This window comes from Salvia miltiorrhiza, chromosome 4 (assembly GCF_028751815.1).
Source record: "Salvia miltiorrhiza cultivar Shanhuang (shh) chromosome 4, IMPLAD_Smil_shh, whole genome shotgun sequence".
Lineage (NCBI taxonomy): Eukaryota > Viridiplantae > Streptophyta > Magnoliopsida > Lamiales > Lamiaceae > Salvia > Salvia miltiorrhiza.
The window spans coordinates 38,537,704-38,561,149 of NC_080390.1; the positions used below are offsets into that span (position 1 = coordinate 38,537,704).

The window sequence follows — 23,446 nt, forward strand, 5'->3', positions numbered from 1 at the left end:
ACGCGATAAAGGAGTGAAAAAAGCATGTAAATCACAAAACCTTACACGATAAATTCAAGGGCACAAACAAAAATGATGACTGTGAACCAGGGCAAGGAACAGAGTTAAGGAGTTCCCCCTTAATAAGGTAAGTAAGACACCAGCTAAAAGATAGAACTCAACGAGAAATATCCATCAGAACATTGCAAGAAGCATATAAAAATTCAGACAAGAAGAAATTATTATTTGAGAGAGAAATAGCTTCGAAACATATCAGGAATAGAAGAGATGAGTACAGAGTACATTGCACTTAGCAGATGAACAGATTCTCTGCCTAAGGCGATTGTACAACAAACCTAGAAGCTTTTCGGTTTAACCTGGTAGTGTTAATATAGGGCATTATTTCTCTGAGCAAAAAGGTCTGAATTAGTGATTCTCCAAATTTCACTGATGCTTCGCACTTCTTGTTCTATGATGGCTCTATCAGTTCGCCATTTTCGCCTTGGTGGTGTGATGGTGTTGAGCAGGGGAGGAGGAACAAACGCCATCTTCGCAGCTTTCCTTGCTTGTTCAATCTGTTTGAACTGAACATGAACTTGACACTCGGTCATAGGTTCACATATATTTCACTACACTCGTATACCAGTTGATTATAGGCAAAAGACAGCTGCACCCCCAATTGTCACGCGTCACGCACGTAACAGCCCTATGCCCAATCTAGCCTTTCAGTATATAACCCCTTAGAAGTTATCAGCTAATGGATTTACCTATCCTAGTCAACAACCACTCCCTACGTTGGTCTCTCGCTTGAGAGTGTTTTGCCCAAGATGCATTTAGATTTAGATAGACCCAACTTGACTATTGTATGAAATGTATCACCACAGTCACGGCTCCAACACTCGTTGTACTCTTCGGAGGTCGATGGCGTTTCGCCTTTGCCCAGAGGTTACTTGTGGTCAAGTCTCCCTAATTAACTAGTGATCAGTTAATTAACCAAGTTTTCCAAACCATATTTTAATCAAACCTAGTGTATCGGGAATATACTTATGCAGTTATTATGCCCTAATTAGACCTCTCGAGTTAAGTGTTCATGTTCAACTTATCTCACCCAAATCAGAATATTAAATTAGTTAGACATAAAATAAATAATAAAGGCAAAAGACATAAATAAAAATATAAATAAAAAGTGCTGAATTGAATTACTAAAATAAAACAGTACTTACGGCCAAAAGTGTCTTTCCAAGCATAAACGAAAGTAAAGTTAACTACGCCCACAGCCTGGCAAAGCATGAACTAACTGCAAAATAAACTTCTCGTGCAACAGCCGATCACTGCATACGTCCGCCCTTGGATTTATGTTAAGATTCTCCAAATACGAGAGTTTTGGGAACTAATTTCAATTAGATTTTATTAATTAAAAGAATTTTTTTCATAAAGAAAAAGTAGAAAAATCAAGATTATAATTCATATTTCAGTGTGGATTTTATTTTTTAAAATGATATGGTGCTAAATGATATCGTTTTATGTCATATTATTATAAAAAATAAAATATAAATTACACAGTGGCATCTGACGAGCCACACCACGATTTCGGGGACCGAAAAATGGACGTGCGATGTTTTCTAATAAAAATTTGATAATTTGAGAATTTAGAAAACATTTATTATAATTTAGGGTATTTTTGAGAAAACGAATCTAATTTAAGGTTTAAAATGATATTTACCATTTTTCAGTCAAGAACCTTATGCTCAATTGTGCTCGCTAATCGCTTTCAATTTGATTTGGTTCAATCGAATTCGTTCACCACGATTTTCGACTGGGTTCACCGTTTATGGTGAACTTAACAATCAACAGTCGTGAGACAATCTGTGTATCAAATGGGAGTTGTTATTGAATCTGATATCTGGGAACCAAACAGATCGATTTATGTACTATTATTCATCTGCTGCGTGGTTTCAATTTTCTGTTTGCCCGCCAAATCTAGTACAAATGTGCTCGATCACGCGTCTTCCGCTTCTCTTCTCCGTTTTCAGCGCAAATTTCTCCTCCTCTACGCTATATCCTCAGGTCACTTTAATTTTGTGCTTTTGTAACGGGGGTTAATTTTTTGCTAAATCTGCTTCTTCTTGTTCCCCTCCCCCCTTTGGCTGACAAATTTATTGTTGTGTGTCAAAAGTGATGCAGGGTTTGTGGGCTGTGTTTGGAGAATACGAGTTGGCGTATTATGGATTCAGTAAAGATCAATTACTGACAGTTTTTTCCGTTGGATTTGCGGTCTCTCTGTTTATCGGGAGCTTTCTGGGAGTGCTATCTGATTTATTGTGAGTGTGGTGCATAATATGACTCAATAGTTATGCCAAGTTGTGTTCTTGCTGTGTGTGTGTGCGTGTGTTTTTCTGTGGAATTTTGTTGCTATGCAGAAGCATGCTAGTACTAGAGAGGTTGTCAAATTTTGCAGGAAATGAAATCTATACTAGTTTTCTTTGTAGTTGTACATTTTTAAATGGATTACCTGCCTATGAATTACTGAACTTTTATCAAAGTTTGGCTTTACATACAAACTTCAAAATTTGGCATGATAATTATCAAACTATTGTTTCAGTATGATTTTCCTACCAATCAGGATTCCTGCTGACATGACTAGCCAAATAATTAACGATGTTTCATAAGAAACAATGTCATTTCTGCCAACTGATTACCATGGGAGAACGATTATGTCACGTCAATTACTCGGCTAGCCATGTCAACAGTAAGTTTGACCGGAATCTTAATTGATAGCAAAATAGATTAATTCAATAGTTCAGTAATTACCACGCCAAACTTTGAAGTTTGTATGCAAAACGAGAATTTGATAAAAGTTCAGTTCTTTATAAGCAATTAACCCTTTTAAGATTACCTTATATGTTTGCTTTTGTAAACAATATGACAAATTTTTGGAACTGCTTTAAGTAACTACCTTCTACGGTGGTGTTAATGTTATATAAATCTTGTCTATGCAGAGGTCACAAGAAACTGTGCTTGTTGTTTTTCTTGCTACACCTTTTGGTGAGTTTATGGAAGCTGGTCTTTGGAACTTCTACTTTTTGGTTGACAAGCATCTTTCTTTCACTGGCATCATCAATATTTTCCTTCGGGTTCGAGGCATGGATGGTTGTTGAGCAGGACAAGGTTGGTCTATGGTTTTTCTTAAGCCTATCATTTTTATGTTATTGAATTTGAATTTGCGGTGACAATACAAATGTTTTGCAGCTTGGCCAGAGGCAAGAGGTACTGAATGACATGTTTTGGATGATGACTTTCTTGGAGTCTGCATCTTTCATTGGAAGCCAGGCACTTGCAAATTATTTAATTGATGATAATGTGATCAGAAATATAAAATCTTTGTGGATTGGAGCTGCAGTTTTGGCTGTTCTTGCTGTTTGTCTTGTCACTCGAGGTTGGCAAGAAGCTCCTCAAACAGCGGCTTTGAAGGATTATCGTGTTTCGTTTCACAGACATGTTATTAGTGGTATATCAGAATTCAAGTACTTTCTTTTATGGTTTATGTTTGGGTTTTAGCTCAACAACTGGCGTGGGCTGTTTTTCTTCTAGTCATCTAATTTGAAAATCTTCAAGTGAGTAACAATGTATTCTCCATTTTGCAGATAAAAGAATATGGCTCTTGTCATGGGCACAATCCTGCGTGCATTTTTCTGTTGCAGCATTTTGGATTCTTTGGGCCCCATCTATAGTGGTATGATTATGAAAGCATCGGTTTGTCCCCTGTTTTTTTTTCTTTAGCCTGTGATGTCACTTTTATGAAAGCAATTTATGGTTTTTGCCAATTTTGTGCTTATTTATGATTCCTTTTCTTTTCTTATGGATTTGGAGTCCTGGAAAAGATAGATGGTGCTAATAGATTGTTTAGTGTCCAGAAAAATTCGTGAAATTTGAGAAGATATTTGATTTTTATTTTAAAGAAGTATTTGCTTAGTACATGAGATACTGATCCAATGAGAGAGAATCTGCATCACATGGTTTTGCCGAAACCATTTGATATCTGTCCTCAAAAGTAAAAATAAAAAACCATTTGATATTACTGTATTATGTTTAAACTGTCACATCCGACAGAAAATTTGTGGTATTATGACTTTGGAAGGTAGAAGTGCGAACACATACTTAGTTTCAGTATTTGGAGTTAACCTTCTGAATATTTGTTTAACTATGGACTGCCATCTCTCTCTGTTTATATATGTGTGTGTGTGTGTGTGTGTGTCTTATAATGCTTGCACATGCACAGAGAGTTGGCAGATGGTAGCCTTTCTTTTCAACAATTGAGCCATCGTATTTGTAGTTCAAAGTAAATATTACCTAGGGTTTATTTGCATAAAAACTTTCTTTTGATTCCTATTGTTTCTTAATATATTCACTACGTAAAAAAAATTGGAAATTTGTTTGACCAGTATTATGGTCCAGGCCGATGGAAGGGAGGTTTCTTTGGGATTGATATATCCTTGTTTGCTTGGTTCAAAGATGCTCGGTAGCACTGGATTCCCATGGTTCTTTCACGTGCCATTAGTGCTTCGGGCAGAGGAATACCTAATATATGCATTCACTATAATGGGCTTTGCTTTGTCTGTTGTGGCCTATGATTATCAGGTGGTGCAACTTCTCACTCATTCTTACAACTGAGGATCAATTTGTTTAATCTTCTTGTCGTAGTATTCTGGTTTAAGGTTTACCTTATTTCAGGAAATAGGGCTTCTTGTAACATTACTCTGCTTATTTCAAACTTGTCTGGGCGTGGTTTTGCCATTTCTTGCCAGAGTGAGAACAATGTAAGCTGTCATTACTTTCTACTTAATTAGGAACCCCATGTTGATCTTCAGTGATTGATTATTTTAGTGCCTGGTGTTTGATCTAGGAAGATGATCACAAGTGCTGTTTGCAATCTTATCCATCTAATTACTCTGTGTAGGTATGTGCCAAATGAAATTCGTGGTGGAATGATGAGCTTATCTCTCGTGCCAGCAAATGCAGCAATCTTGTTTCTCCTGGTCCTGGTATATTCTACTACCACATCTCCAATTTGTAACAATAAATCATAATAGAATCAATGGGTTTATGATGTTTCTACTATGAAAAGGTGACTATTGTCCACCATAACCTGTCTCTTTGGATACAAAATTGCACTAACAAAATTGTTTCTGAAGGAATTCTAAAGATTGCAAATTGATAAAATTATTGAAATTGCCTGGTGTGTTTAGTTTCTTTACTTGCCTTAGGAGGGTATATTGTACATGTAAAAATAACAGGTTGAGGAATAACTTTTATGTAATTTGTAAACCATCTTTACTGAAAATTGGTTGATTGTGCATCTACAGTACTTGATGAAGCACGCGTGAAAACACATAGGATTTTGGGCCTTGAGCCTTGAGGGCTTGACAACTTGTGTGTGTGTGTGTGTGTGTGTGTGTGTGGTGTTGTTCCATGGATAATGTTATATATTGAGAGAATGGAGAATAACAAATAAATTAATAAATTCTACGAATAAACCAATATAACTCATGAACAGACGTGTCTATTTAATATGGTGAAAATCTCTCCCCTTGGATTTGAACCCAGGCGAAAATGCTTGTTCATAATCATACGGAACGTTGATTTATTCGGAGAAATTATTGACTTGTTCGACTTATTTGCACGCATTCTCCATTCTCTAAATATATAGCATTCTCCATTGAACCTCTCTCTCTCTCTCTCTCTCTCTCTCTCTCTATATTTTCATGCACATGTGAAATTTTGGGGTTTTTGATTGCCTTTTTTTTGCAGTCTATAAACTAAACCACATAGCTTCTTTCATTACCATCCTTTTAGATCCTATTTATCGTTAATTTGTTGCTACCATGTTGATATTGCAGAGAGGTCATCAGTACATTGCAAATTCAACTATTACCTCAATTGCTGCTTTTGGGCTGTTCTCAGCTGCTGCTTGCATGTTTTCATTAAAAAAATGGGGAAAACAACTCCAGCAGAGTAGACGGAACTTGTGATACCAATCCATTTCTCGGAATCTCTTTCACCCACCAATCTTCTGAAGTTGAAGATTTGTTTCGTGTATGATCAAATATCTGATTTTCGAGATGATGGGTGGTGGCCATGTCGTGATAACTGCATGAATCTTGTCTTCGCCAACCAAGGTAGGGTAACAGGGGATCAACGCTGCAAAAGGGGGGTTTGGTAATTTCAGGAAGAGTAAGTCTTAGATGCACTCATCAGTTGCACGCACACGTTCTTTATAAGAAGTGATTTTCTGCACACATGCTAGCCCATGAATATCATATTCTGGTCTCCATCCTTATTGCCTTGACGTCTCTGGGTTGGGACTTGCTAAACCAACACAGATTCTATTCGGCAAAGTGTGTCGTCCTGAACATTACCATGGTAGGCTTTTGAGGATTAGTCTAGATAGATAAAATAGTATAGGTTAATTCGTTGTTTATTAAGATGGATAGTCCTTGGAATGTTCTAAAGCCCTTGATAGTTTCTATCATTTGAGTTAATTTTGGTATATTTATATATCCCCTTGATAGAGTAAGTTTGGAAAAAACCCTGGTAATGACTAATGAGGATAATATATCTTATCTTATGAATAATGAAAAGTAAATGGCCTGCCCGTTATAATCATTTGTGTGAAATATGCGAGTAGAAGCAGCAGGTAGTTCAACAAAAAGTCATTTCTGCAGATGTTTGTTTTATCGAGTTTTTGTTGAGCTGAAATAGCGAACCAAAAACATAATAGAAATTCAGACAGAAAACTGCAAATCACTGCCAACTTGTGTAAACTCTAGTTTTGTGTAGTGAACGACAAGTATAAATGACAGGCACACACCATAATGTGCACAATTATTTTTTCTTCCTACAATATTGAGCACCATTTTGTAGTGGCAACTGTTGCTACAAATTCGTTTCATAAATTACTGCGTTGAACTGAAAAACCACGACATAATGCACATTAAAATGTCATATAATCTCTTATCATGCTACAAATTACTTTGCACAGACACAGGTGGCTTATATGATACTCTATCCGTTCCGTTGCATAAGATGGTGCATAATTGTTGGTGACATGAATTTTAATAAATGTTAGGTAAGTGTGTTATGAGTTAAAGAAGTGGTTCACTTTTATGATAGTGAGATAAAAAAAATTAAGGGATTCGTGGTGAGCATGATAAAGTTGTAAATATGTTGATAAAGGTTAAAAATAAAGGGTTTGTGGTGCGGTAGTGTCCAAAAATAACAATGCACATTCTTAGAGGGTGTTTATTTTGAAGGATTAGTTTTGATAGATAAAAAATAGTGAAGTTAGGGGGTGTTTACTTTGCATGATTGATTATATGTAGGATTGAGTATTTTTATCCTCAATAGTAAAATATCTTTAATCCCACCCTCTCCATGGTATAAAAATAAGGCAAAACTAATTTGAATGATAGAAATAATCAAGGGCCTTGGGATATCTCATAGTTGCAGTCTATCAAAGTAAACAAGAGATTATAGCCTTACTATTTTTATCAATCAAGGCTAATTCTCCAAAGTAAACGCCCCCTTAATCCCTTGTTTACTTTGATGGATTGAAACTTTGGAATATTCTCAAGGCCCTTGATTATTTATATTATCAAGTTAGTTTTGCTTGATTCTTATCACATGGAAAGGGTGGATTGGAGAAATCCTACCATTGAAGATAAAAAATTTCAATCATACATATAATCAATCATGCAATGTAAACGCATCTTTATGAGACATCCCAAAATAAAAAGAAATGTAGACTATTATGGGACGAAGGGGGTATGTATGAAGACTCTTGTCTTGTGCGAACATCCTCCGGGCTCGCCTCGGCTCAGCCATGTGCGTAGGGAAGTAGTGCAACTATCTAATTATTTACTCCTTGAACCATCAGCTGGTTTCCTTTTATTCTTTCCAAGCTTCACGAGTGTCCAGAATAATGAGCATTTCTTTCTTACATTTTACATCTAGGGTCCATGAAATGTCAGGAACGAAGCTCACATCCGCCATTAAGAGTTAATTAATCATTAGATAATAGTTTATTCTTATTAAGTATTTATTGAGTATGAATTAATCATAATTAGGATTTATTAACTTTAATTAGTTAATAATTATAATTATGGTTTAATTATTAATCTTCAATTAGGAATTTTTAATTAATTTAATTAAAAAATAAATTAATTAATGAATTATAAATAAATAAATAGGTAGGAGACCAACCTCTGCACCATGCAATCAGTTGCACCAAGGATCACTTCTATGATAAAAACGTTTATGTGGAGTCTTATCCCGTACCTATTGTAGAATACATAGTATATTATTAATATGAGTTAATTATAGTTTATGGCTTACTTTTGGTTGATTGTAAAAATAGTCGGACCTTTGAAATATTGCAAAAATATCATAACTTTTGAGCATGAGTTGGATATATGACCGGGGCCTATATTTTCATGTCGAAAATTTTGACGTAGAAGGTCCCATATTCGATGTGGATATATTTATTTACTTTGTAAATTACGTGAAAAATATATTTTCTATTTGAGCATCAAGATGACATCATTTTAACGTCCAAAAATAAGATATACTCCCTCCTCCTCATTGTTGATTTCGGCACGATTATTAAGAAGAGTATTAGTAGTGTTAAGTGTGTAGATAAAGTAGGAGAGAGAAAAGAGAGAAGGTGATATTGATAAAATAGGAGAGAGAAAATGATAAAGTGATAAAGTAGGAGTGTTATTTATAGAAATGAGACAAGATCAATGGGACAAACAAAAAAGGAATACGGGACAAGATCAATGGGACGGAGGGAGTAGTATTTTTTAAAATAAAATTTTCACATGAGCATCAAATCATCGTAGTTTCAGACATCAAAATGGCATCATCATACTAAGTAGAAAATATATTTTTCATATAACTTATAAAAAAAAATCAAAATATCCACATTAAATTCAGTCCCACCTCAGACTTTTCAATCCAAAAACATGGGCACGAGCCATATTTGTAACTTGTGCCCAAAGATGAAATTATTTTGCAATATTTCAGGCCATTTATACAACTGGTACACCGACCAAACTATACTTAACCCTTACTAATATACATATATTATACAGTGAAATCATACTAATCGAAATGAATTTCTATCGTGCAGGACAAATAAGACTGTGACAGCTGAAAGAGGCAAATAATTCAATCTTTACAAAAGTAGAAAACTCCTATTATATCTCTATCAAAGAGCAATTAAGTTAGTTAGAATCTTTTTCCTAACACCATAAGTAAATCCTTTCGTATTGTAAGTGTAGGATCCATTATTGAATCATTCTAATATCAAATGGCGGTGTCACTCCCAGTATTATTGCATTTGAGATAATATATTTTAAGTGTTTGTATACTATTATTACTAGTAAACGGATTTGGATATCAAAAACAAAAGTAATAAACAAATTAGTTTTATTGAATGTTGAGGCTAAGAGGGAAATAAAAGAACAAACTGATCGATTTGCAAAGGGGACGTATATATACACAATATATAAAAAAAACACTTTTAAATTATTTTTAATTTTGTATACTTAAAACTATAACTATGTCACGTTTTTTTTTGCACAGTTCATTCTTAGGATTTGAAGTAAATATAAGTGAGGTGATGTTGTTCGAATAAAATAAATGCCAACGTCTAATACTTGCATTGTCTTTAAGTCAGGTTCAGCCCTAGGCATATGCTTAGGGTTGCCGCCGGTTCCGGGCCCGAATCGGCGGTTCAGGGTCGGAAAAATTCTGAACCGTAACCGGCCTGGGTGTTCTGCTGAAGGGCCGGTTTTTGGGCCCAAAACCGCTGGTTTCGGGCCGGGCCGAAAACCGGCGGTTTCCGATTTTCTTTCTTTAAAAAAAAATATTTTTTTGTATTCTTTGTGTTGAAATTTCGAATTTTTTTACTTTACAAGTTTTAAAATTTTTGAAATTATTCAACTTAAATAATACTATAATAACTTATAAATATATGTTGTGTTTTTGAAATTTATAACTTAAAATCATAAAAGTGTTGAAAATATAAGTTGTAATATTTTTTATGTTGAAGTAACTTACAAGTGTTAGAAATATAATAACTTTCAAGTGTTGAAAATATAAGTTGTATAATTTTTTTTATGTTTTTTTAAAAAAATTAAATGACTTGTGTTGAAATATTGAATTTGAAATACAATAAAGGAAAAATAATTCTAACACATTGACAATCAATAATGCATAAAAATTGATATCTTTATTGAATTCTATCTATGTCCAAAAAAAAATATTACAAGGAAACAATATTTAATAAGTAAACTAAGTAATACTACTAACTAAATAACTAATTCACCATACTAATTCGAAAATAAAAGGTTTCTTTACAAGGGAAAAAAAAAAGAATTAAGGGCCCGAGCTCGTATCTTCATTGAATAATGAAGAATCAAAGTCCACGTAGTTCTCTTACATTAACTTACTTAGTCGAATGCCTTGACGTCGGATCTATCGGACTCGGTGAATTCATCGTTTGGGCTCCCGTCGACTTGAATTTGAATTTGAAAAAAAAAATCAAAATTCGGCTGAAACCATCGGTATTGGGCGGAAACCGCCAGTCAACTGCCCAAAACCGACGGTTTTAGCCTCGCCTGCCCCCCTGCCACCTCGCCTGCCGCGCCCGAATCGCCGATTTTTGGGCCGAACCGTCGGGCCACGGATCGAAAAATCTTGAACTTGAACCACCCTGAGGCTGTTGGCGGTTCCGGTTAGCCCATGGAAACACTACATATGCTAATGGTGTAGGGCGCAAAGTGGCCCCAAAAACTGTTACTATCATATTCAAAATAAAAAATTGTAATCTCTTTTTATCGTAATGAAAGTGTACATTGTACGCATAATCAATATAATTTATTTTGATCAAAGTAATATATATACATATACATATAATATTTGTTATATTTAAATTTTTAATTAGCAATTTAGTCTATTTGCTTCTATAATTATAATAAAACATCTTAAAAGTAATACTTTATAAACTAATAAATTTCTTTGGTCCTGACTTAGGTCAGTTTAAAAAAATAATTAATTTTAATAAAATATTTTTTTTAGAGAATCCCTTTATAAATATATTGGTCTTGTTTATATTATAAATTAATAATTGTTAAAATATAAATCTATTATTGTAATATGAACCTATTATTGAATCATCTTCAGCGTGTTTATCATTATGATCTCCAGTAATATCAGCCACAATGAATTGATAGATACATGTATTTATTTAATTTAAATATTAGTATCTTTTATTTATTTTTGCACATTATAAGTTTATTTAAAATTAGAATTTCTGAAATTAAAAAAAAACTCAATAAATTAAAAATAATATATTGATGTATTAATATCTCTATATTAGTGAAAGCCTTAGGTCCATTTTTTTTTTTTCATTTATCTAGTTAAGTAGTTAGATGATATATGATATTTATCTGTTTCAGAATTCTAAAAAGAGTTCCAAATATATCAAATAGATTTTATATAAGGTAATGTAATTAATTAAAATATTTTTACAGTAGTTTAATATCTAATTAATTAATATATTCTTCTAAACATACATATTCCTTAGAGGTGTTCCACGGTTCCGAACACGGGACCCGTGGAATATGCTTTTTTTTTTGTATTCAAATAAAATATGCTTTAATTAAATGAGATATGTTTTAATTAAATAAAATATGCTTTAATAAAATAAAAGACACAACAAAATGTAAATTGCATATATAATTACTTTATTTGAATATTGAACTTATATAAATTACAATTCTTACAAATATAATTTAAGCTACAAAGTTGCACATAACAACTCTTATTAATATAATTTACAAATTACAACTTTTGGATGCTAAAATAAAATTACAACTCTTAATTTACAACTTGCAATTTGGGGAAAAAAAGAAATAAAGGAAATAGGACTTGAGCTTAATTATAACATTTAAGTTATAATTAAGTTGCCTACGTATCCCAAAGGAATCAAAGTCCACATAGTTCTCTTACCTTCGTCTTACCTTTGGTGACACCGCATAACCATGAAGTCTTCTACATGTCGAAGTTGAAGTCATCGTCAAAGTCTTTGCCTTCAATTTGTTGAGATGTTATAACATTTAAGTTATAATTAAGTTGCCTACGTATTCCAAAGGAATCAAAGTCCACGTAGTTCTCTTACCTTCGTCTTACCTTTGGTGACACCGCATAATCATGAAGTCTTCTACATGTCGAAGTCGAAGTCATCGTCAAAGTCTTCGCCTTCAATTTGTCGAGATGACTCGCTTGCATCGGTGGTGTCGCCTTCGGTCGTGGATATGGGGTACTCTACGAACAAATCATCCAATTTATTTTCTTGCTCTCTTGCTTCGACTAATGTATGATCTTTGAGTAATAATTGGGCTTTAAGATTATGCGGTGCCATTTGGGATCTTCGTTCATCGAGCATGTATCCCGTTTCGCTAAAAGCTTGCTCGACCGCTACAGTTGATGCGGAGACGGAAAAGATTTCTTTCGCCATGATGCAAGGATGGGGTATTGGCCTTGCTTAATTGACCACCAATTCAACAGGTCCACGTCTTTTGGCCCTGCATTAAGCAATTACCCTGCCTTTGGCTCAATAAGGTATTCTTCTAATTCAGAAAATTGTGTTTGACTACTACTATGACCTTTGTTGGCGAAATTTTTTTGAAGCATTTGACCCGCTTGAGTACTAGTGTCAAATCCATAAGAAGAAGACCCGGTACTCCTAACAGTTTGTTTTCGAGAAATATTTGGACCATATTTTGAAGTAAAATCTTGAAAAAACATTTGTAAATCACAAGCAAGAAGTCTCACACAGATGCGGAAGCAAAGTGTACAGTAAAAGCCTTCAGTGCGATAAGTTATGAATTTTAAGGTTTCTCTTTCTAAGTTAACAATTTTCAGTATAGGGTGATTGAGAGCAGAAAACAGAATTGAAAACTGAAGGCTAGCTTGTAAGAGACACAAGATTTTTACGTGGTTCGGAAACACGTTCCTACGTCCATGGTCAGTCGATCAGGCTGACGAGTACTCGCTTGTGCTTACGGGTGCATAACAAATCTTACGACTGAAACAATTGCTTACGGGTGCATATCTTTATTTTACAGCTGAAGCACTTCTCTTGCTTGCCAATTGACTTTGACCGACTAGGCTTCACCTTATCTTTGCTTTTTTTGTGGGTTCGACTTTTGTCTTGATCTTTGTGTAGAATTATTTGCATTTATTTAGCCTTGACACTCACCCAACCCAACTTTACTCCACTTTTTAATAAAATATTCATTTCTCTTTCATCCACCTACACAACCCACAACCTAACATAATTTTTACTCCCAATGGTGACACCAACCCAACCTACATATTTTTTCTTTTCACTTTATTTTTAAATATTTTAATATCTAAAATAAAATATAAATTAAAATTAAATATTTATTTATTATATTTAATAAATAAAATAATTTTTTTTAATTTGCAATTATATTATAATTAAACATTGTCATATATTATAATTGACATTTAACTCAATCACAAAGGAAGATTACAAGAATTAAACACACAACTGAAATTAAATATATCAAAGTACAATACGTGAAATTTAAAAATACAATTAGAAAATGCAAATTACATATTTAATTGTCAGTGCCAAATTTTTTCCATATGTTCTCAATCAAATCATCTTGAAGAGTCATATGAGCTTCTCTATTGCGAAGTTGATCTCTATTAGTCATATAAGCAGACAAGCTCGCAATACGTTCAGTAGAATAGTGGAAATGTTCGCCATCTTCTGTTTGTACTCTTGTAGGTGTATCCAAAAAATTCTGTTGGATCATAATGATTTTGGTAGGTATCTCGTTCATCCTTGACTATCATATTATGCATGATGATACAAACCATCATAATTTTTCCCATCAAAACTTTGTCCCAAACAAGACATGGGCGTCGTAGAAATGCAAATCGAGCTTGTAGAACTCCAAATGCTCGCTCAACATCTTTTCGAACAGACTCTTAGTGTTGAGCGAACAACTTGTATTTGCGTATCTGTGGGGAAGTAATTGACTTGACAAATACAGCCCATGAAGGGTATATACCATCAGTTAAATAATATGCCCTATCATAATGACGACCGTTCACTACGTAATTAACCTTTGGTGCTCGACCTTCTAAGACATCATTAAAAACAGGAGATCGATGGAGTACATTAATATCATTGCACGAACCTGGTATTCCAAAGAACGCATGCCATATCCACAAGTCGTATGAAGCAACGGCTTCCAAAATGATCGTTGGCTTTCCACTTCTCCCAGTATATTGGACAAATGCTTTAGGAAGATGTCCCATACGCCAACACCCTCATGGCTCCAGTACATTTCTGCAATGATGAAAGACCTACTATGCCGGTGGCATCTCGTCTCTGTTGAAAAAACACATCATTAGTAGTAACAGCTTCCACTATTCGAATGAATAGTGATTTCTGCATGCGAAATCTCCGCCGAAAGAGCTCTGGAGTATACGTTGGGGTGTCGCTGAAGTAGTCGTTGATCAAACGCTCTGCACCAAAATCACGTTCCCTATCACAATATCTCCCGTTGGCTGTTGGAATTTGATGTACTACAATCAGATTATGATTATTTAGGATCATATTCAGGATGATGTTATCAAATTGACGATTTTGTTGATAAACTCGTTCTTCCCATTCATCAAGTTCGTTGGAATGGGAAACATCAGAACTTGAGTCTGAATCAACTGAAGAGTTTTCATTGACAAACATATTTGTATGAGAAATGGGAAAATAATAGGATATAGGTGTACTTGAGCAAAGAGTGAGATTTTTGTGTTTTATTTAGATGTGTTTCATCTGGAATTTATAGAATACATACTAAAATGTTGGATAAGATAGCTAGATTTGAATTGATACGGTTTCATGTGATGTAGTCTGTCAAAAATGACATATGCATGTGAATTGGAAATAATGTAATGTCAGTATGCATGTGAATTGGAAATAATGTAGTGTCAGTATGCATGTGAATTGTGAATAATGTAGTGTCAGTATGCATCTGACTTGGAAATAATGTTGTGTCAGTATGCATGTGAATTGGACAAATGCTTTGTCAGAATAGACTAAATGCTTTGGGAAGCTAAACTGATCTAATGCTATTCAACATTAGATGAAATACACTTCTTCATTACTTAAACATAAAACAAGTACATAACACAATTTCACTTCTGCATCTCCCAACGCCGCACAAAGCCAAGGTGACGGCGTGGAGATGCCTTAGAAATCGATTGGCAACCTGTGACAATTTGAGAAGACAACAAATTCAGATCAGCTGGGAGGAGAGATGGTGCAATGCCTGTGTTGCTGGAGAGGAGACGACGGAACATCTGATTCTTCACTGCCCGAAAGCAGCGGCGGTATGGAATCAAATTTTCCAATGGTTACACATCAAAACGGCAAATCCTAGAGGTACCCTTCAACATTTCACTTCCTTCATTTCTGCTACCAAAAGGAAGAAAGGAAGGAGATTGCTCAATGCGTTGTGGGTGGGAACGGTTTGGACGTTATGGGAAAAAAGAAACGAGAGCCGTTTTCAGGGTAAGATCTGGGATATTGAGAGAATTGTTTTACAGATTAAGGGTAGACTTTGGAGTTGGAATGAGGTTTACAAAGTTTTGGAGTTGGGAATTCCTTTCACCTTGTGGTGTTCAAAGGGTTTCAATCTTTCCTTCGTGTTTTGATTGGCATCCCTGGTGCCTTTCTTTGTCTCTCAATAAAAAAAAATTTTAATGATAAAAAAAAAAAAAGTACATAAACTAAAATTACATAGAAAGCACATGATTAAAATACATTCACTTTCCAAACACAATTTTAATTAGTTGGCGTTTCATCTCTTCGTCTTCTGGAGATAAGTGCTCTTTCGACAACAATTGAAGCAACATTTTTTCTTTCATCTTCATTGTGTTTCTTTGCAACTTCTCGCGCTCTAGATCGATTCGAGTTTTTATTAACTCAGCTTCGGCATCGCTAGTGAGTCTCATTGCACGAATTTCTGCAACAACAGCAGATTCATGAGTAGATTCAGATTGCGAGACCTTACATTTTTCTTTCGTTTTTGCCTTATCTCTTCCAATGGGACGAGTCACAGTTGACTGTTCAGATGTTGGAGTTTCTGGATTAGAAGGGATAGAAAATCCCCCATCTTCCGAAGTCTTTGATCTTTTCGAACTGCCACCACTTTGTTGGTCATCAACATCTTCACTTTGACGGCAAAAAATAGGGGTGGTATCATGAACATTCCACTTGGGATGTTTACTCATAACTTCATTAAATACAAACCAAGTCTAGAAACTTGCTTCCACCTGCTTCGTAAATAGACTGAGCTTTTTTCTCAACATCGTAGTCGCTCATCCCACTCATTCTTCGAGCGTTTGCTTCCCTGCAAGCAGCAACCCATTTGTTTACATTTTCGTTAAGACGTTTCCAGCGACCTTTCATCGATTCAATGTTTTGTTCGTTGAGCTCATTCGGATTTTCTGCTTGAGTGTTGTGATACAATTTATGAACACGTGACCAAAGCGATTCCCCCTTTTGATTTTTTCCTCGAACGCTATCTTCGCTAGCATATATCCAAGATGACATAAGGGCTACATCTTCTTTCACACACCAAGCTACATTTTTTGCCCCTTTCTGATTTTTGTTTGGGCGTTGAACACCCATAAACAAATTACGGGAGACATTTTCACATGTGGAAATTCTTTGAGATGTAGGAATCTGACATAGATTTGGAGAAAATTGAGATTGATAAAATTGAGAATTTGGTGGATTTTCAAAATTTGGAAAAAAATGAGGAGTCGGATAAGATGAAAAATTTGCAGAATCTTGAGGGTTAGGATAATCTTGGGAATTTTGATCATTTTGAGAATTTGGATAAAAATAATTGGGATGATTTGGATCCATAACTTAAAATGAAAACAAATTTGTGAGAAAAAAAATCAACGAAATGTGAAATGAAGAAAGAGAGAGATTTGGTTTGTGTGTGAAAATATGTTGAAATTGGGTTTTATTTATAGATCTAAAAATAATACTAAAAATTTTGATATATTTTTTATACAGAAAAATCATTATTAAATTTTATTTATCATAATAATTAATACACCAATTATATTTTGACATGTGGCAACACATGATAAAGAGAGAGAAGGGTGATTGCTCGGTCGAGCAATTTCAATGACTTTGCATTTTCTTTTTTTGCCAATTGTTGTGAATGGTCCCTTGCGATTCGAAATTTCACCTATCCTTGTCATTAATCATCTTAATGCATGTGTTGGGACAACGTTGTCACATCCTACGCTTGCACTAAATTATTACTAGTCAACCACGAGAGCTTATAGCAGCCAACACGTACGACAAAGAAACAAACACTGCCTCTCCAAAGCTTCTCTCTCACATTCTTTAATTATTTCATTTCGTGTTTTAGCATAAACATGCATTATACACGAGAATATATATCAGTTGAAGCCGAATACTGGACATTACAGTTTTAACCTTCTTATTTATTTCTTCAATCCTTCCACAAAATTATATCTCTATTTGTTTTTAAATATTGTCTCATAGTATAATCAACTTTCTTAACTATAATTGTTTTAAATAGCTATTTATTATTTGTGAAAATAATATATGGTGCAATGAGTGAGGACAAAATAAAATAATCGTATACACATAGGGTGTGTTTGCTTTTATCCCTCTAAATGGAGTGATAATATAATGAGGTATAAATTTATTACTTAAAGTGAGGATCACATTTTTTACATCTTGTTTAGTTTGAAGGATAATATATTTATCCAATACTTATAAGAGGTGGTTTTGGGTATACCTGGGTTGACCCGTACCCAGATCATAACATGGTGCAAGCCCGCATCTTACTCAAATTGTGTAAATGACACTATTCGGTTATATAAATGACACTATAACATTGTAAATGACACTATGTATAATTGACACTATTAATAAATATAAATGACATTTGCTGTAATTGACACTATAAGATTGTAAATGACATTATAATATTTTAAACAACATTATAAGATTGAAAATGACACTATAACATTTTAAAATGTTACAGTGTCATTTATATAATTAAACAGTGTCAATTATAAGCAGTGTTATTTGTATAACTGAATAGTGTCATTTACACGATTTGAGTGAGGATGCAAGTTTGAATTAGCATGTGGGTCAGGATCTGGGTACGGGTCAACCCAGGTGTACAAGAGATTTAATTTTGTGTACTTATAAAGTGGTATAAAATTATACCACCATTTCTTAGGTATAAAATTATCCATTTCTCAAGGGATAAGGAGTTGTCCGAAAAATTATACAACTTACTCGGATTTTTTCATACATCAAAGCAAACGAAGTATAAGGTGGTAAACGTAGGTTATGCATTCCTTATACCTCAAATCAAACACACCCACACTATTCTATAGTATTTATAAAGAACATTAAATACTATATAATTTCTTAAATTGTGTGAAAATAGAATAATACTATTTTGATGGGATGGAAGAAGTATAAAATTAGAGATCTTTATTTGGAAATAGCTTTCTTCCACACCATAGACTATTCAACGTTTTGCCCTCACGTTATAGTCAGGATAATGCATATGCTTTCTTCTCTGTAGGACCTCGCGATACTCTCCCCAACTACGAAGAGGATTATAAAACTCTCTCTCTCTTATAGTAATAATATCTTAGAGCTAGCTATATATATCTGACTTCCCAGCAACAACAACACTAAGTTAGGAAGCTAGGTTTTCGAGGTATATATACAGCATCAATTTTGTGACAGCAATATGTGTGGGTTTATTATTTTGATGATTTTGTTGTCGGGAACAGCCTCGGCGCAACTGAGTCAGAACTTCTATGCTAACGTGTGCCCTGACGTGGAGAACATTGTGAAAAAAGCCGTCTCTGTTAAGTTCAGCCAGACCTTCGTCACTGTCCCGGCAACTATACGTCTCTTCTTCCATGATTGCTTCGTTTCGGTAAATATATTCAAAATTACAACCCATAGTTGTTGTTAATTTATAAGATTATGAAGAAATAAGCAACTTATTTTTTGGTGAGTTTATATGCTGATGGAGCTTGTTTTCAAAACTTATAAGCCTTTTGAAAGCTTATTTGATTAAACACTTGTCAAGCTTCTTAGCTCTTAAACACGCCCTCCAAGTTTGATTTGGTAAGACTAGAACAAATTCGGGGAAAACAGATATATATAGTTTGAATTTTGAAGTACATATATATAAAGAATTTGCGTGCGTAGGGGTGTGATGCGTCGGTGATAGTGGCGTCGACGGCGGGGAATACGGCGGAGAAGGACCACCCCGATAACTTATCGCTGGCCGGCGATGGATTTGATACGGTGATCAAAGCTAAAGCAGCTGTGGATGCTGTGTCGAGGTGCAAGAACAAGGTTTCTTGCGCAGATATTCTTGCATTGGCAACGCGCGACGCAATCGTCCTGGTTCGAATCAATTAATATATCCTTTTTAATTTCATTTCCTAGCTTGTTAATTTAATTGAGATATATATATATATATATATATAGGCTGGTGGGCCCACGTATCCTGTGGAATTGGGGAGGCTGGATGGGTTGAGTTCAACGTCAGCTAGTGTGGAGGGGAATCTGCCAAAGCCTAGTTTCGGTTTGGATCAGCTTAATAAAATGTTTGCTTCCAATGGCCTCTCGCAAACTGACATGATTGCTCTCTCAGGTTCATTTTCTGCTTCCTTGCATATTGTATTGTTTGTTTGTAAATTTTTACGTGGAATATACATTATGCATATATGACATAGGGCTAAAACATAGGAGATCATATAGAAATTTTAATAAACAAATTAGATTGAGAGGGGTTGGGTTGGTTAATTAATAATTATCGATCTTACAGACGACATTATATATACGATGGCGCTATGAAATGAACAAATTATGAATTATTAGATTTCGTCATTCTTGCCCCCACAAAACACCCATAACAAATACAGAACGATTAAGAGTTGTTTCTAACTTGAATTGGTCAAAATTGTTTTTATTTGTATGCCTCTAAAGAAATACCTAAAGATTTTATTTGATTATAAGAATAACACAAGCAGCGGCTGCTTCTGTTGTCATATCGTTATATGAAACACAAAAAATAGAGTCCCCCAACTCACAAGTTTTAAGTCAACTATTCTCCATATATTTATAAATCTTCATTTTTCTTGTATTTCTTTTTCTCTTCTCATAATTGTTAGTAATTCTTTATTTCTTAAAGTTTAGTTGGTTTCGCTAATGTCGTTTGAGATGATATATTTATTTCTCATCCTATGATTGAATATAGTTTTAGAATCATATATGGTGGATTTGTAATGAAAATCAATATTTGACTTTGTTAACTAATTTTCTAAATTTACATATGTATAATTTATTTTTTATGTTGATCTTTGTAGTTAATTAATATACTGTTTGTTTAGTTATTTATAGTTAATTAAATTATTAGATTCTATCATGATATAAGTTTTAACTCCTTGATAACGTAGTACTATTATACTACTAGAGATCATTTTTGGTTCTTCGGAATACGAATATTAAGCTTTAGTTACGAGTACTACACTACTAGAAAATTTGCCTATTACTACACTAAATTTGTGACACTTTAAAAAAACTGTCATTATAAATACTCAATCAATACACTAATCTTTTACTACATTTATATTCAATGTTAATACTACATTTCAAATAAATGTCATGATGAGACTCATTTCTTTAGTTATGAGTACTATTAATGATATTATGATTGTATAATTAACATTATCCTTAATTTCTATTATCCTATGATTTTTTAAAAATTATTATGAGTTGGGCCCCTTGGAGAAAAGTTTCTGGATACACACATACATGCTGATTGGATAATTTATTCGTCCTAATTAAATTAAAATAATGATAACATAATTGAAGTAAAACATGTAACGACCATTTTGATTGCAGCTGCCCACACAGTAGGATTCTCGCACTGCGATAGATTCGCGAACCGGATATACAATTTCAGCAAACAGAACCCGGTTGACCCGACCCTTAATGCGGAATACGCGACCCAACTTCAGGGGATGTGCCCGAGGAACGTGGATCCGAGAGTAGCCATCAATATGGACCCGACCACTCCTCGGACCTTCGACAACGCCTACTTCAAAAACCTTGTACAAGGCAAAGGCTTGTTCACATCGGATCAAGTTCTGTTCACGGATTCCAGGTCCAAAAATACCGTTTCCACATGGGCATCAAATCCTCAAGCTCTCAACGCTGCTTTCATCCAGGCCATCACGAAGCTGGGCCGGGTCGGAGTTAAAACCGGAAAAAACCGGGAATATCCGATTTGATTGTGGAAGGTTTAACTGATATGCTGTCTCTCGTAATAAATTTGTAAATGCCGTTAATTATTGGCGGGCTTCCAAATGTAAAGATGAGTCAACTCCGAAACGTATGAGTTGAGTTATTGAGTTTGGAGTGAATAACATATCTCACCGCGCCAAAATACATGAGAGCTTCAAAGTATATATTTCTTCTTATCAAAGAATGAGTTACTTTGTTTCTATAATAAAAACAAAATAACAGTTTAATCAGGCGACTAAACAAATCTACGTGCAACCAGGGACACACACGGAAACCAAAAAGTCCAAAATATACATGACAATCGAAATTATTGAACTAAATACGGTAAATTTACCTTATCAAACAATATTTCTTAAGATGAGTAGCCCTCAAAGTCCAACAATACAAAAACTTAGAATGTATTCATAATTTTTTTTAAGAAACATTAGAGTTCGCCATCAGATTAAAAGAACAAGGATTTATATAAATTTACGTTTATGAAAATTAATGTTATTCGTCAATACTATCGCCATTTCAGAGGGAACTCGAATTCCAAAAAATGCAGTATTGAGAAATAATAATGAAATGTATAGGGGAAGCCGGGGTAAATTTTGTTTGGCAGCAAATGTAATTTCAAAAAATTCACGCCGAAACAAAAAAAAAAGCATACTAAGAAAACCTATTGTTTCCAAAACAATCGGCAACATGCAAGATACAAAGCCAAGACTATACTATTTGTTTGATGCCATAATACAATAGTTTTGGAGAATTTAATCAGGGGATTGACGGGGGAATTAACTCCATTAACATTATGTAAAAAACAGAGCAGATGAACATCATATCGAGAGAAGACTCATTCTTGCAAAACCATCCAAAAATGTCACTTCCAACTCATGTTACCAATTTTCCAATTTCCTGTTTAATTAATATTCCACAACTGCCAAAATTGACGTAATACTTTTCGCAACAAAGAAATACTGTTTAGACGCCAGACTTGAAGATGTTTTGCACGTTCTTTTTTGCGTATATAATTCATGCAAACCTCTCTCCAATTTCGCACTTGCTAGAGTAATATATTCTCCGAATAAGCGATATAAAGGCTAATAATATTTAGTTAATTAATAAAATAGTCATTCTATAATTATTACGATAAAAAATAATTACTAAAATAAAAAAAGGTAAGAGAAGAGTTAGTTTTATAATTTTATTCTTATTATAATAATTGACAAATATGAAGCTCCTTAGTCATGAATTGACTTTATTATAGTATAATTTACAGTTATGAAACTTTTTAATCGTAAATTGACCTAATTTTACTTATTGAGTAATCCAAAATAAAAATACTTGTTAGTTGTAAAGTAACCTTATTTTATTTACAATTTATACTTAAAAAGCTTCTTACGTGAATTGACTCTATTTAATTTGGGAGTAAAATTTTGAAGTAGCCAAAATGAAGCATAAAACACAATTTATGGCCACACATTGAAAAAACACAAATTTTGGCCATTTTTATTGATTTGGACGTTTTTACCCTTAATGAGGCGGACCGGGTAGGATCAGGCACGCGGGTCGCGTGCCGGGTCGGGTTAGGCACTTATGGCACTATTAGTGCCATAAGTGCCAAGATTTTACTTTGGTTTTATTTTGGATTTTCGTTGGCACTTATGGCACTTATGGCACTAATAGTGCCATAAGTGCCAACGAAAATCCAAAATAAAACCAAGTAAAATAATCATTTTGAGCACTTATGACACTAATAGTGCCATAAGTGTCATTCGTGCAGCACAAATACATAAACAACGTACAACATCATTTAAATCCTAAATGGAACATCTAAACCCTAAATGGAACATCTAAACCTCAAATGGATAATCTATATAAACCCTAAATGGAATATCTAAACCCTAGGGGGAAGTGTGCACTTATGGCACTTATGGAACTAATAGTGCCATAAATGCCATACGTGCAGCACACAGATCAGATCAG

At 34.2% G+C, this 23,446-nt stretch overlaps 4 protein-coding genes across 5 annotated transcripts; 2 read left to right on the plus strand and 2 right to left on the minus strand.

Annotated features, from left to right (window-relative positions):
* The first annotated feature begins 1,701 nt into the window (after positions 1-1,701).
* LOC131021531 (uncharacterized) lies at positions 1,702-6,536 on the plus strand. Of its 2 annotated transcripts, none has more exons than XM_057950759.1 (9): positions 1,702-2,046; positions 2,156-2,300; positions 2,979-3,147; positions 3,229-3,487; positions 3,624-3,712; positions 4,435-4,617; positions 4,711-4,796; positions 4,937-5,021; positions 5,877-6,536. In XM_057950759.1, exons 1-9 carry the CDS (start codon positions 1,857-1,859, stop codon positions 6,006-6,008), a joined length of 1,338 nt encoding a protein of 445 aa, XP_057806742.1. In that variant the 5' UTR covers positions 1,702-1,856; the 3' UTR covers positions 6,009-6,536. The 2 variants fall into 2 exon arrangements, with proteins under 2 accessions (XP_057806742.1, XP_057806743.1); XM_057950760.1 differs by having other exon boundaries at positions 1,703-2,046; positions 2,164-2,300.
* Positions 6,537-14,380: 7,844 nt separating this feature from the next.
* On the minus strand, positions 14,381-14,827 carry LOC131023409 (uncharacterized). Its single transcript, XM_057952949.1, has one exon. The coding sequence runs from the start codon at positions 14,825-14,827 to the stop codon at positions 14,381-14,383; it is 447 nt and encodes a 148-aa protein (XP_057808932.1).
* A 1,079-nt stretch (positions 14,828-15,906) lies between these two features.
* LOC131023410 (uncharacterized) lies at positions 15,907-16,774 on the minus strand. The gene is made up of 2 exons (XM_057952951.1): positions 16,417-16,774; positions 15,907-16,310 (listed from the first exon to the last, which is right to left on the minus strand). The coding sequence occupies exons 1-2, from the start codon at positions 16,772-16,774 to the stop codon at positions 15,907-15,909; spliced, it is 762 nt and encodes a 253-aa protein (XP_057808934.1).
* Positions 16,775-18,658: 1,884 nt separating this feature from the next.
* On the plus strand, positions 18,659-21,623 carry LOC131021532 (peroxidase 51-like). The gene is given in 5 exon segments (XM_057950761.1): positions 18,659-19,097; positions 19,376-19,576; positions 19,661-19,826; positions 21,080-21,450; positions 21,452-21,623. Coding segments are annotated over 5 exon segments (966 nt in total). The 5' UTR covers positions 18,659-18,905; the 3' UTR covers positions 21,488-21,623.
* Positions 21,624-23,446: the final 1,823 nt, after the last annotated feature.

Bases quoted from the DNA above. Each gene is read 5' to 3' on its own strand.
- LOC131021531 (XM_057950759.1), top strand. From the start codon at position 1,857: ATGGGAGTTGTTATTGAATCTGATATCTGGGAACCAAACAGATCGATT. The intron at 2,047-2,155 runs GTCACTTTAATT...GTGTGTCAAAAG, and splicing joins CCTCTACGCTATATCCTCAG to TGATGCAGGGTTTGTGGGCT. The intron at 3,488-3,623 runs GTATATCAGAAT...TCCATTTTGCAG, and splicing joins TCACAGACATGTTATTAGTG to ATAAAAGAATATGGCTCTTG.
- LOC131023409 (XM_057952949.1), bottom strand. From the start codon at position 14,827: ATGTTTGTCAATGAAAACTCTTCAGTTGATTCAGACTCAAGTTCTGAT.
- LOC131023410 (XM_057952951.1), bottom strand. From the start codon at position 16,774: ATGGGTGTTCAACGCCCAAACAAAAATCAGAAAGGGGCAAAAAATGTA. The intron at 16,311-16,416 runs GTGGAAGCAAGT...GTCAAAGTGAAG, and splicing joins TCAGTCTATTTACGAAGCAG to ATGTTGATGACCAACAAAGT.